The 12,283-nt window shown below is 39.8% G+C and overlaps 1 protein-coding gene across 2 annotated transcripts in view; it reads right to left on the reverse strand.

Moving 5' to 3' along the window:
- Positions 1–654: 654 nt before the first annotated feature.
- Positions 655–12,283, reverse strand: part of LOC306848618 (paxillin-like) — a 41,552-nt gene continuing 29,923 nt past the window's right edge. The window contains exons 2-11 of one of the 2 annotated variants that reach the window (XM_079383267.1): positions 9,559–9,767; positions 8,866–8,948; positions 8,558–8,697; positions 8,254–8,446; positions 8,036–8,171; positions 3,104–3,250; positions 2,817–2,990; positions 2,257–2,338; positions 1,779–1,927; positions 655–1,432 (exon numbers count right to left, since the gene is read on the reverse strand). In XM_079383267.1, coding sequence (XP_079239393.1) covers positions 1,166–1,432; positions 1,779–1,927; positions 2,257–2,338; positions 2,817–2,990; positions 3,104–3,250; positions 8,036–8,171; positions 8,254–8,446; positions 8,558–8,697; positions 8,866–8,948; positions 9,559–9,767 — 1,580 coding nt within the window. In that variant the 3' untranslated portion in view covers positions 655–1,165. Of the gene's footprint in view, positions 1,433–1,778; positions 1,928–2,256; positions 2,339–2,816; positions 2,991–3,103; positions 3,251–8,023; positions 8,172–8,253; positions 8,447–8,557; positions 8,698–8,865; positions 8,949–9,558; positions 9,768–12,283 lie in introns of both variants that reach the window. The other variant, XM_079383266.1, reaches the window with a different exon arrangement.

Consider the following 12,283-nt stretch of genomic DNA (forward strand, 5'->3'; position numbering starts at 1 on the left):
AAGTGAACGATTAACAGTAGGATACATTCATATCTATGGGTTCCAGATGTCATTAGAAGCTACTACACAGAATAATCTGAACTTCAGTCTCTCAATTACAACTTCAACACGGATTAGAATCTTTGTGTTATATCTTGTATGCAAAACTACATATTTGGTATAATTTGTCTCTTTTAAATTCAGTTAAATTTGTAATACAAAACAAGGCACTAAAATTAGCATTCATTGAGGTGAAGTTTAATGCTAAAATGATGCAAATGCAACAAATAGACATTTTCCCACCAAGGTGAAGCTCAAAAGAACACCATCCAGGCCATATTTCACACCAAAATAAAAAAGAAAGAACAATAAATTATATTTTGCATAAAAGAAAATGAAGCCTATTTTAGGAGTTATAACAATGAAGGATTTATTTAATTATTATTATATTAAATAAATATTATTAATAATAATAAAATATTATTGGACAGGATATTTTTTTCATTATATTACTGTAATGAGAATGATGTTTTTGGTAACACCATAATGGAAGATATAGTATAAAAAGTGTTCATTTTGTTTCTGAAAATAATGTCACAATCCAAAAAATATTTCATATTCTTAAACTGGCTTAAATGTTTTTAATGCAAAATATGATTTCTTATCTTTCCTTTTGGTTTCAGACTAATACTATATGACCTGGACATTTTTTCTCGAGATTGACCAGTAATTATTAGCTCCAGTTGGTTATTCGTTTGATTTCCAGTCATTGCATTATCTGATGTTTCGTTTCCTTCTGTTGATTGTGTCTCAAACGTTCATGCTGCACACGTTTCCCATCATCCCTTCTCATCATCAAACATTTTCTCTACAGCTCATCCAGTGAGCAGAAAACATTCACACACTTTCTCAAAAACACTCTACAGTCTCACCTGAACTTTCTTCTAATACCCTCTAAAACTACCTGGCTTTTGAGAGCACGTTTTATGGCACCATCGTTTTAACCTGACCGGCAACGTCATGTGGGGATGTCGAGAGTCAGACACATTCACATGAATAACAAACACACACACACACACACACACACAAAACAGGCAAACAATACAACATGCAAACTCACACACACATACACACACACACACACACACACACACACACACACACACTCAGTCAGTCAGGCATCTCTCTAGCTGAAGAGCTTGATGAAGCAGCCCTGGCAGTAAGGCTTGTCGTTTTGCTCTTTGAAGGTGCCCTTGTTGAGCTGCTTGAGGCAGAAGGCACAGACAAAATGCTCCGGATGAAACTTCTTGCCCATGGCTGTGATGCAGCGGCCCGTGATGGGTTTCTGACAGCCGGAACACAGCGAACCACGGCGGGAGTGATAATGAACCTCGCAGTACGGCTGACCGTCGTGCTCGAAGAAACTGCCGTTGACAAAGGGTGTGAAGCACTCCTGAAACACACACACACAGTAAAAACAGTAATATTGTGAAATATTTTTTACAATGTAAAATTAGTGTTTTCTATTGTAGTATGTTTTATAATGTAATTTATTTCTGTGATGCAAAGCTGAATTTTCAGCATCAGTGTCACACGATCCTTCAGAAATCATTCTAATATGCTGATTTGCTGCTCACATTATTTCTGTTTTTACAGATTTGTTTAATCAAATGAAGGCAGTACAGACTACTTTTAGAAACATTAAAGAAACTTAAATTATTCCAAACTTTTGACCAAGTGTATATTCAAAACTAAAGCAACAGACCACTCAAAAAATGATTTTATTATCATATACTCACCCTGCACACAAAACACTCTGGATGCCAGAGGGCGCTCAGGGCAGAGATGTAATTCTCCAGGATGGCACGAGCACAACCGCCACATTTAGGAGCAAACAGGTCGAAGTAGTCCTTACGACAATACGCCTTCCCATCCTTCTCATGAAATCCTGAAAACAAAAAAAGAGCAAAGATGTATTTATACTAAGTATTCACTAATCAAACAAAGAAAAGAAATGAGATAGCAGTCAACAGTTTCGTCAAAAAGTCTCAAATTTCTATTTTGCTTGAAATATTTCAGAGTTCTTTTGAATTCCAGGATTTGTTTTGTCACCCTTTTAAGTTTAAATGGCATCTATTATGTTTTTTTTTATTTTTAAATGTTGCTGTTTGTGCATATAAATAATTAGCAAAATGTAAGTAAATGTATTCTAGCAGACCCTTAAAATAAATGAACAAAATATGGGTACTTTGATGACAGCAGCCACTGTTTACTCACCTTCAGGACCAAAGAACGCCCCACACTGGGCACAGAAAAAGTGCTCAGGATGCCACGTCCTGTCTAACGCCGTCACCACTTTCTGTGAGGTGAGAACAATGAACAGTTTTATCATCTGTAGCAGTCAGTTACAACAGGAACTGGTTTCCTCTTGTGTCTCAACATTCTAAATGAATAACATTACTCACTTACAATGGAAATGGCACTAAATCAGTGGATGTTGTGCTAAGTTCCATTCACATCTAACATGATTTCAAGTCAATAATAGAATCCACCAAAGAGCAAAAAAACTTGTTTGTTATGTTTCCAAATAAGAAGATTACATGCAATTCTAGCAATCCACTTTATTTTTATAAAGTGCAAAAGGGTGCTCAGTGCATGTTAAAATCAACAGATGTTTTCCTAAATCAGTGCATACAGGCTGACATAATAAACACTGGCTTTGTTCACGCTGAACACAAATCTGGCCACATATAAATATGGAGTGCATCGACTGAGTAAACATTTTATGTGCTTATTCTGCTGTTCAGACTGAAAAAAAAAGTCAAGTTTGTTCTCACATCCAGTATGGGTCCGTTACAGTAATAGCAGCGTGGAGAGAATAAATGGTGGTAATCTCTCTCACAGTATGGCTGTCCTTCCCTCTCAAAGAAGTTTCTGGAACCGATCTCCTCCTGGCAGTGTGTGCACACAAAATGCTCTGGATGCCATGTGCGCCCCATGGCAGTTACTACCTGTACAGAAACACACATACATCCTTTGTTTAGATGTGTCCAAACACAGCATGCAATTTTAGCTGAAAGATAAAATCCTGTATGTTTATGGTGTAGCTCTCTGGATCCTTTACCTGACCAACAATGGGTTTGCAGCAGGCACCACACACTCCCTTAGCAACCGTCTGCACTCCCAGCTTGTGGAGGTCAGACTGAAGACTGCCCAGCATGTTGTCCAGTTTATTAACCTGTGGTTGTGGACCCTTCCCCTGGGCCATAATCTAAAGAGATAGAACAAAAGATCAAGAATCAAAAAAATCTTCAATGCAAAAAATTACGCACAAGCACAAAACACAAGCACCTAACAAAATCAACAAGATGACAGTTTCTGAAGGAACAGAATTGGTTAAATAATTACTATAATTATAAGTTCATTTCTTCCAAGTTACAGTCCTTGATCACGTAAAAATATAAAATCTGATGTATTTTTTGTCAGTGTCCCACTACATTGTGGGAAAATGTCCCCCAATTTATATTTGTGCCTTAAGCATATTTTGGACAAAATGTTATGGATTATACCAAAACCTAATTTTTAGCATATTTAAGATTTTATGATACTAATAACAGCATTATAAAGAAAATAATTGTAAACCAATCACATCGTTCTCAGAACAAATATTTACACCCCTAATCAATACACATGGTATCTGCAGTATTTATAAGCTCAGATTTGCATATGCGTGAGGCAAGGCAATGTCTATGGTAGCATATTAAATGACTGGAAAAACCATTACAGTTCAGATACAGGTATTCACAAAAAACTAAAAGTTTTATTTAATCCTTTAAACCATTTTTAAGAAAATCAATTAGTCAAAAGTATCAATTATTATGTTAATTTAAACAATTATCAATCAATTTAACAATGAATATTATTATATTCATTAAATAATGTATAAATATATTTTACTGTCTCAATTGTTTAGATTTTTATAATGCATTATATTCTTGTCAATCCACCAGTTCACATTTACAACAGCCTGTTAGCAGCATAAAACCATGGGTTGATTTTCACATTGGTCTGAAATTGCCAATTTGTTCTCTGCCAGCAGATGGTGCTTTTGGATCAGCAGAAATATAGTGGTTCCTTCTGTATCCGCAGAACACAAAGCAGTGCAGCGCCTGACTTTGAAACATGCAGAACTGATGATTATTTAATGAAATCAGGCTCACATTAAGCCGTATGGCAATTCTTATATTTCCCTCCCCAGATTTAATGCTGCGTTCCAGACAACTCAAAATTCAGATTTTTCCCACCTCCTACTTGGAAATAACGTCTGGAACACCACTTGAAGTCGGATATCTGACCTGTGAAGTTTATAAAATGATACCTTGATCTTAGCTTTTCGTCAGCTGTTTTCAGAACGAAACGCAGCATTTTGCAAATTTTTTTCTGTTTCTGACAAGACCATGTGGTCAATATGTTAACATGATGTGATTTACTGGAACTCATCGAGGTTTGAAGTGGGACATTTAAACTCAGATGTTCCCTCCTAATCATAATGAAGACTTTCTTGTACAATTTAAGATTTTTAACAGCCTTAAATTTGATGCAACTAAATAAGACTTTTTAAAGACCCGCGGAAAACCTGAATACAAGATGGTTTTAAACTGAGTACTTGTCTCAAACTCTCCCTGAGGCACATCTAATCTAATCTAATATTCATGACCAGGGTAGGAGGCTGAGTGTGCGCAAGCTCTCAAGCATACAACATTCAATTTACAAATCCATAGAAGTTCTGTGATTATTCTAGGAGAGGACAGTAAGACAGAAGCTTAGCCAATGACAGCATGTCTGCACCTGCAGCGGAGGGAAGAGCGGGTCATACTCCGTCTGGCAGCCAACTGACATCAGCACTTTGGGCGGGGCCACAGGGGCAGGTGGTGGGGTAGGTGTGGGTTGGGGTGGAGGGTTGGGTTTTGGGGAGGGAGCTGGAACTTCCACAGGTTCAGGGGTCGGGGGCTTGGGTGGAATTGGAGGTGGAGTTAGCTGGGGAGGAGGTGTAGGCTCTCTAGGAGGTGGGGAGGGGGCAGGTGGTGGGGGTGGAGGCATAGGGGCAGGAGCTAATTTGACCGGAAGGGACCGCTTTGGTTCTTCAACAGGGGGAGGGGGGCGAGGGATCGGGGGAGACTGGGGAGGTAGGATCACCTTTCTCTGAGGAAGAGGAGACTCAGGAGGTATGATTATCTAGATGAAGACACCAATAAGAAAGAAGAAGAGAGAGAAAGAGATGGAAAGCAGGAATGAAGAAGAAAGAAGCAGTTGATTACAAAGAAACTTCAATGCAATTAAGCAAAAGAATTGTACAGGAATTGAATGGAGTGAAAATAGAATGTGCTGAATCTGTAGATCCTTCCCATCTACCTTATCCACCTCCCTATTGTGGTCCTCCCGTGAGCGTTTGGGATTGGACATGACAACGACGCCTTCTGTGAGCCAGTCATCCGGCTGTTGCTTTTTAGGACGATCCTTACGGGCAATTCCCAGCTTGCCTTGCAGTTCCTCAATGAGCCGGTCCTGGGAGTTGCTCTTGTGGAAAATGAGGGGGCCCATCTTCCTACGTATCAGGCCGTCTCGGTACATGGGATGGACGTTTTGAATCTCCTTGGTACGTCTAATCACAGATTTGATCTGGGACAGCAGTACAAACTCCTTGAGATGCCACATGCCTCAAGAATTGTTGATTATTGTCCAAAGAAACCAATAAAGGCAAGCAGGGATCTAGGGAAGCATTCAGATGTAATCCAGGTGCAAAATAAGTTAGCATGAAAAAGTTGGGCGTTTGCATACATGGTGGTGGTTAGCACTGGTTATCAAGTTGCTATTGGTTATCAAGTGTACAGAGGTACCATTGGTACCACTGGTTTTTAAGCGCACACACAGCAACATTCAAGTTCTTACAATTACAATTGACCATAAATAGAGTGAAAACTACTGTAAATAATTAGATTAAGGATAGCTCAGTATTTCAGGGTGTAGAGGAACAATTATGACTTATCCAACTGACTAACAGGTTTCAGTTACATCAGGCTTGTTCAATTCTGAATCTGGATGGCCACTTTCCAGCACATTGTAGCTCCAAGACACTTGCTTTGGAAGTTTGTAGTAATGCTGAAGACCTTGATTAGCTGGTTCAAGCTAAACTTTGCAGGAAGGTGGCCCTCCAGGAGCAGAATTTGACACCCCTGATTTACATGCTGGCAATCAAACCACTGCAAGACTTGTCTGTAAAAACTCCAAACCAAATTCCACAGCACTCCAATAAACAAGCATTGCAGTCCTATCCGTACGTGTCCAGAGGCTGAGATCCTGTCCATTGTGCCAGCCATATGCAGCATGGGAAGGTCCATCTGGGCATCTGGGGTTCCAGGGCAAGACGAAGGAGTAAGAGAGTCATCCATCCAGCTTGCCTCGGTCATTGGGGTCATGGAGCCATCAGGTCCTTCGTAGGCCATCTTCAGTTCCATGTCAGCCCAGTCAAGATCACTCCTGCAGTCCGACTGATCCTCCAAGAGTCCATCCTCCATTTCACTCTCTGTATGAGTGTCAGGATGAATGTTGCTGCGATCCGCTGCTAATATTGTGTCCTCATAGACTTCTGAATGTACTTCCGAAGCGAGCTGTGAGGCCGCTGCTGCGGTGGTTGGAGCCTCGTTCTCAGGCCTACTGAAGCTCATGGCAAGGAGTTTATCTAAGGCATCGTCGAGAGATGGCTCATAGGTTGGTGGCTGAAGTCCAGTGGGAGGCTGTCCTCTTAATGGTTTTGGGCTTGGAGACTTGGGAACCACTACAGACGAGGAAGAGGATAGGATTAGAGGGGGTGATACGGCTTTGGGAAGAGACAGAGATGTTGATTCAGAGACTGTAGGAAGTGGAGATCTGGAAAGAGATGGCATTGGACTTATAGGTTTTGCTTCAGAGTTGGAGAGATACAGATCAATAGATGCTGGTGTCATCAATGGACTAACTCTTTCGTTGGTTCTGCTGACAACTGGGGCACTTGTTGGACTAGGAGACTTGGTGATAGGCGAATAGGCCTTCAGCCCAGAGCTGGTCAATTTGGCAGAAGGACTTCCCTCCCTGAGACTACAAATGTCTCCACTTCCAGGTGTGGTAGTGGTGGTTATAGTCTGAGACAGAACCACTAGAGATTCCACCTGGGAGGACAGCAGGGAAGCAGAGACATCAATGGAAGAATCCAAGTCCAGGTCAGGTACTGGAGAAAAACGAGGACTGGATGCTACAGGTGGAGATAGCCGAGAGAAAGGCTTTGGGACAACTCTGGACGGTGGAGGCACAGCCCCTGGTTCACCCGAATCCTCCACAATGTGCAGTTCAAAGTTTAAAGGAGAGGAGAGACCTGGGGAATATCGTCTTGGTTCCACTGGGAGGATAGGGGACAGGGATTTGGACACGGCAGTCATAGGAGGAGAGTGGATTTCAGCAATGGTAGTAGTTTGCTCAAACATTGGCTCAGAGTTCAGGGAGCCCAAAGAACTTGGCTGGAGGACATAAAGGAGGGACAGGGGAAAAAAAGAGGAGAAACAGAAGAGATTGACAGATTAAGGGAGGCAGAGAATGAGAAATAATTAAGAAAAACCTTTAATGAGATGTAGAGAACAGCGGAGGAAAAAACAAAACAGATTCTGGATGCAATGTTGATTAATGAGATGAAATTAAAGCTAGAATTCATAGACAAGCAGGAAAAGATTTGCAAATAAATAAACTGGTTATAATGGTCAGATGATGACCACCCAGGGTAGTGTTTCCCAACAGCACCATAAGCCCAAGAAGATTGTAGACACCATTGGCACCAATGGACTCAACGATCTGCTTATAACGTTTTTGGGAAACGCAGCCTAGATTGTCAAGCAGTAAGTCCTGAAAATAGATCACCCAAACAACATAGTTCAGCACACATTCCCAGACACAACGTCTCTTCAACTCACTTACACTGTCCTGTAAGTGTCACATACACACACATACACACACTCACATTGCTCTGCACCTTAAAATCTGACAGGCAGGCCATGAGCTCATCCAGTTCTCGTGTAGCGGAGGTGGCTGATATTCTGCCTTGCTGCTCGGAAGTTGTGTCCACCTGCCCGTCTGTCAATTCACTCATCAGAGTACAGGGGCTTGGCCTGTTTATGTAAATTACAGCATTCCATTAAACTCCTCAATGCAAATCCATGTTTCTCCATCTACAGTTGAGAGTGATCTTACGTTGGGGAAGGCACAGAGCTCTCCAAATCATTCAGAAGACTTTCCACAGTGGGACGACTGTCTTCTGTCCCCTTCGTTCCATTCTTCTGAGGCTCATCCAGGGTTGCCGGTGTCAATGTGATGCCTGGGTGGGCTCCATTTTCCTGGATATAGTGGGCAACACTGCAGGGTGGCAATGGAGGTGCAACATCTTCTGCAAAGAGGAAGTTTCAAAGTACAATTACCTGTTTAGTATAAAGCAGAATAAATATTAATGCACGGCAATACATTTTTCAGAATGCCTTAAGTGTGTCTTCATCTTTACCTGTAGTGGAGTAAGATGGCGCATTTTGCTGTACAGCATTGAGTTCCAGAAGAAGGCGGTCCAGTTCAGACAGGTTGCTGCCCAGGGCAGAAGTCATGGCTGCGGCCGATGAGTCCGAGTGCTTCTGTTTGTTAGGAAAACTGGACCAATAGAAGTGTGCCATTTAGGGTTTGATTTTTCATAATAGCAGGACATGGGCAAATGGAAGCGATTTTATGGTGGATCACACCACAGAATGACTGATACCCATTTTGTTTGACTATTATCAGTACGAGCTGTCAATTCTCATCTGTGATACTGTAACTCACCTGTAAACGTGGTCTTCTTCTGTATGCGAGGCTGGTGGACTGCTGTCCCGAGACAGCGTGCTTTTATGAGCAGAGCCCAGAGACTGAATTTCAACACAAGAAAACCAAAATGCATAATTTTTTTATGCAACTCTATATTGCAAATGTAATAAATCAGTGATTCTCAACTGGCATGGCACAGTCCAAAATGGACTGGGCTGAGCCAGTTGACTATTTCAGTATTTTTAATTTGAATAAATATCACATTTTGTGTGTGTGTGTGTGTATAAAGCTGACTATGAAGAGTAAATCATTATTTTAATTAAAAAAGTAAAAACAAATTAAAATGAAAAGAACTGTAAACATGTGTTGTTAAATTATCGAAACATTAACTCAAAATCTCAGGGGAGCTTTAAGTAAATATTTTAGGTCAAAGTGGCTCGGCTGACAAAAAATCCTTTACTTAATATAACAATATTGTTACTGTGTTTGGTCACCACCCAACACGGTAACAAAATTGTTACATTAAGTCAAGGATTCCCAAACTTAATGCCCAATGTAAAATCTCTAGGTACTAAGTAAAATCAGTTGAGAACCATTGGTAAAGTACAGAACATAAAATATTTGCACCCATTAGCAATAACAAGACACACTGAGGTGTTATGAATATTGAGTAGGTTATTTTGGAAAGTCCTAAGATAGGTTGTGCTGAACCTGTTGCGAGGAGTGCTGGGAGTCCGGCCGCGGGGACAGCGATCCGTTCAGGGCCTCAGATGTGGGTGGAGGGGGCAGGGGTGGAGGAGGGGAGTCATCCTGAAAAAGGTTCCCTCCAGTGGGGTAGGAATATGGTGTCTCCTCAGGAAGAAACACTGGGCACTTGGAGATATGGGCGGTGGAAGACTCGAGATCTGCAAGCAAGGCGTCTGTGCAGAAAGGAGAAACAGAATTCAGTAAAGGTTTCTCCAAGAACTGCTCTCCCTCTGACTACCATAATATAAGTCTGTTTTGCTGCTCTATAAGATAGGAGGGAGTTTTCCTTAATGAATGTTAAGCGTCACATTTTACATCAAACTAATTTGTTTCAAAAGATGAAGAAAAGCTTTCCTTTAAATTAAAAAATGCAAATATACCATCATTCAAATGTTTGGGGTTGGTAATATATATATATATATATATATATATTTTTTTTAGAAAGTCTCTTTTATTTGATCAAAAATACAATAAAAACAGTAATATTATGAAATATTATTACAATTTAAAAGAGCTGTTTTCTATGTGAATATATTGTCAAATGTAATTTACTTCTGTGATGGAAATCTGAATTTTGTTAAAAACAGTTGTGGATGCTTAATCTTTTTTAGAAACTTACATAATTTCTTTTTCTAAATTATTTGATGAATTAAGAGTTTACAAATTAGCATTCATTTGAAATAGAAATATTTTGTAACATTATAAGTGTATTCACTGTCACTTTTGATCAATTTAATACATCCTTAATAAAAGTATTTATTTATCATATTTGCATGGTATGCAAGTTTGCAAAAATATATAATAGTTTTAAATAATAAAAACTCTAATGCAGCTAGACACATGATTAAAGGGGAAGGTTTCTGAGAACAATGAACAACAGGCTTAAAAATAAGACATTAGCATGATATTTCTCTCCAGTAGAGAGAGAGTGAGGGTCTCCAATCACAGATATGATGTTTGCTTGCAAGCATCCTCAATCATGTTACTAAATACGGCCCTTCAGCGGCAGCTATGCCAGTCCTGATGCAGCTGTAGAGCCAGATCCAAAGACCCCCTCACAGGGGCTTTTGTCACAGAAACTAAACAGAAAACCAGTTTGGGTCGGTTGAAATACACAGGAGGGGTTTTAGGTAGTCCCGATTTTGTATTATACCATAAAATAGTCCTTAACTACAGCACAAAGTTGTTTTATTTAGCTTAGTTGGGTCATTGTCTCTGCATTGTGTTGTTGTGACGGACCACAGAGACCCTGTCAACACATCCGTCACGCTGAGCTTATGTCATCACACTCTTCTGGTCCTGCAGTAAGAGTTAAGCTATGAACACAATCTGACCCTCGGGAACAAACCCGTCAATATGAGGAACTGTGACAGAATTACAGGCGTTCACTTCACTACTAGGGATGAGATGCATGACAATATATGCACATTTAAAATGTTTTTGTTTTAAATCATTGTTCAATCATTGACTTTACTTCTAGTGTAGACTGGTTATTTATTGTTGCCACGTTACAGTATAGCACATTATAGATAGCATTTACCGAAACGTATTTAATATTTTTGTAGTGAGTGGGGCAGGGCCGAGAGCCGTGGGAACGGAGCGAGGCTGGTGGAGTTAATAGGTGCGTTCGACTTGAAGCACGGCTACAGACGGTGGTCAACGAGAGTAGCCGCTTGCAGTCAGGGACGGAGTTGAAAACGGAGTCGTCAAGTCGGACACTTCGGGGCTCTCGTAGTTTGCTGCATCTACCTCAGTCATGACAGATCACGTGGCGTTTGCTTGCTTTATTGCAGACGAACTGGAAGCTATAGAATTGCCGTTATTGTTGTATGAAATTGAGCACAATGAGCAACGAAAGTGAGTAAAGGTTCAATGTAATAAGTATTGTTTTTATATATCCAAAGGGACATGGGACCATACCCAACACCAGTGTGACTCGTTATTTCTAATACTAACCAATCAATGCAATTATACTTAACAATTTTCATTAGAAGTGATTCTTTTTTTATTACTATGTTGGTTTATGTTTTAATAAACCTTTAAGATGTATGTAATATTTTGAAAGGGTGTCATCACGACAGAAACAAGTTTTAAGTAAATAAATAGAACATATTGAAAATTTGACTTGTGCAGTATGATTCATTATGTGTGTTTTTGCTACTGCAACTTAATAAAAACAATCTATGAACATAATAATTGTATGTACTAAATGTGGTTTTCATTACAGATAAAAGAATTAGGATGTTACATATTTGTTTACTTATTTTACTATTTCTCCAGTTAGGTAAGCACATTTTAGTAAGACAAAACACCATGAACATACGTGAACACCATGAACAGGCCTACGGATAAGCCCAATTTATTTGCCTTTCTATTATGATTTATACCAGCTTATGAAAGTGATCTGAATGTTGTATTAAGTTGACATCCAGCCAGAGTTGTTGGCAGTAATCACATGCAAGTGAAGATGGATGAACCCAGCAACTAGACAATTAGTATCAATCAGAATCCATGATGACCACATTATATTAAAAGTCTGTAAGATTGACACTTGATTTATTCCATAAAAAAATTATCTAAATAGGTTATGCAGCTTAATACTGTAAAGGGTCTGTATGAAAAAGGTCCAAAATAAACCTATGCACAAAACCTATATAAACGAATTAACAAAAAAGTGATTGCAGTAAAA

The sequence above is a fragment of the Barbus barbus genome (genome assembly GCF_936440315.1).
Source record: "Barbus barbus genome assembly, chromosome: 28".
In the NCBI taxonomy this organism is placed as follows: Eukaryota; Metazoa; Chordata; class Actinopteri; order Cypriniformes; family Cyprinidae; genus Barbus; species Barbus barbus.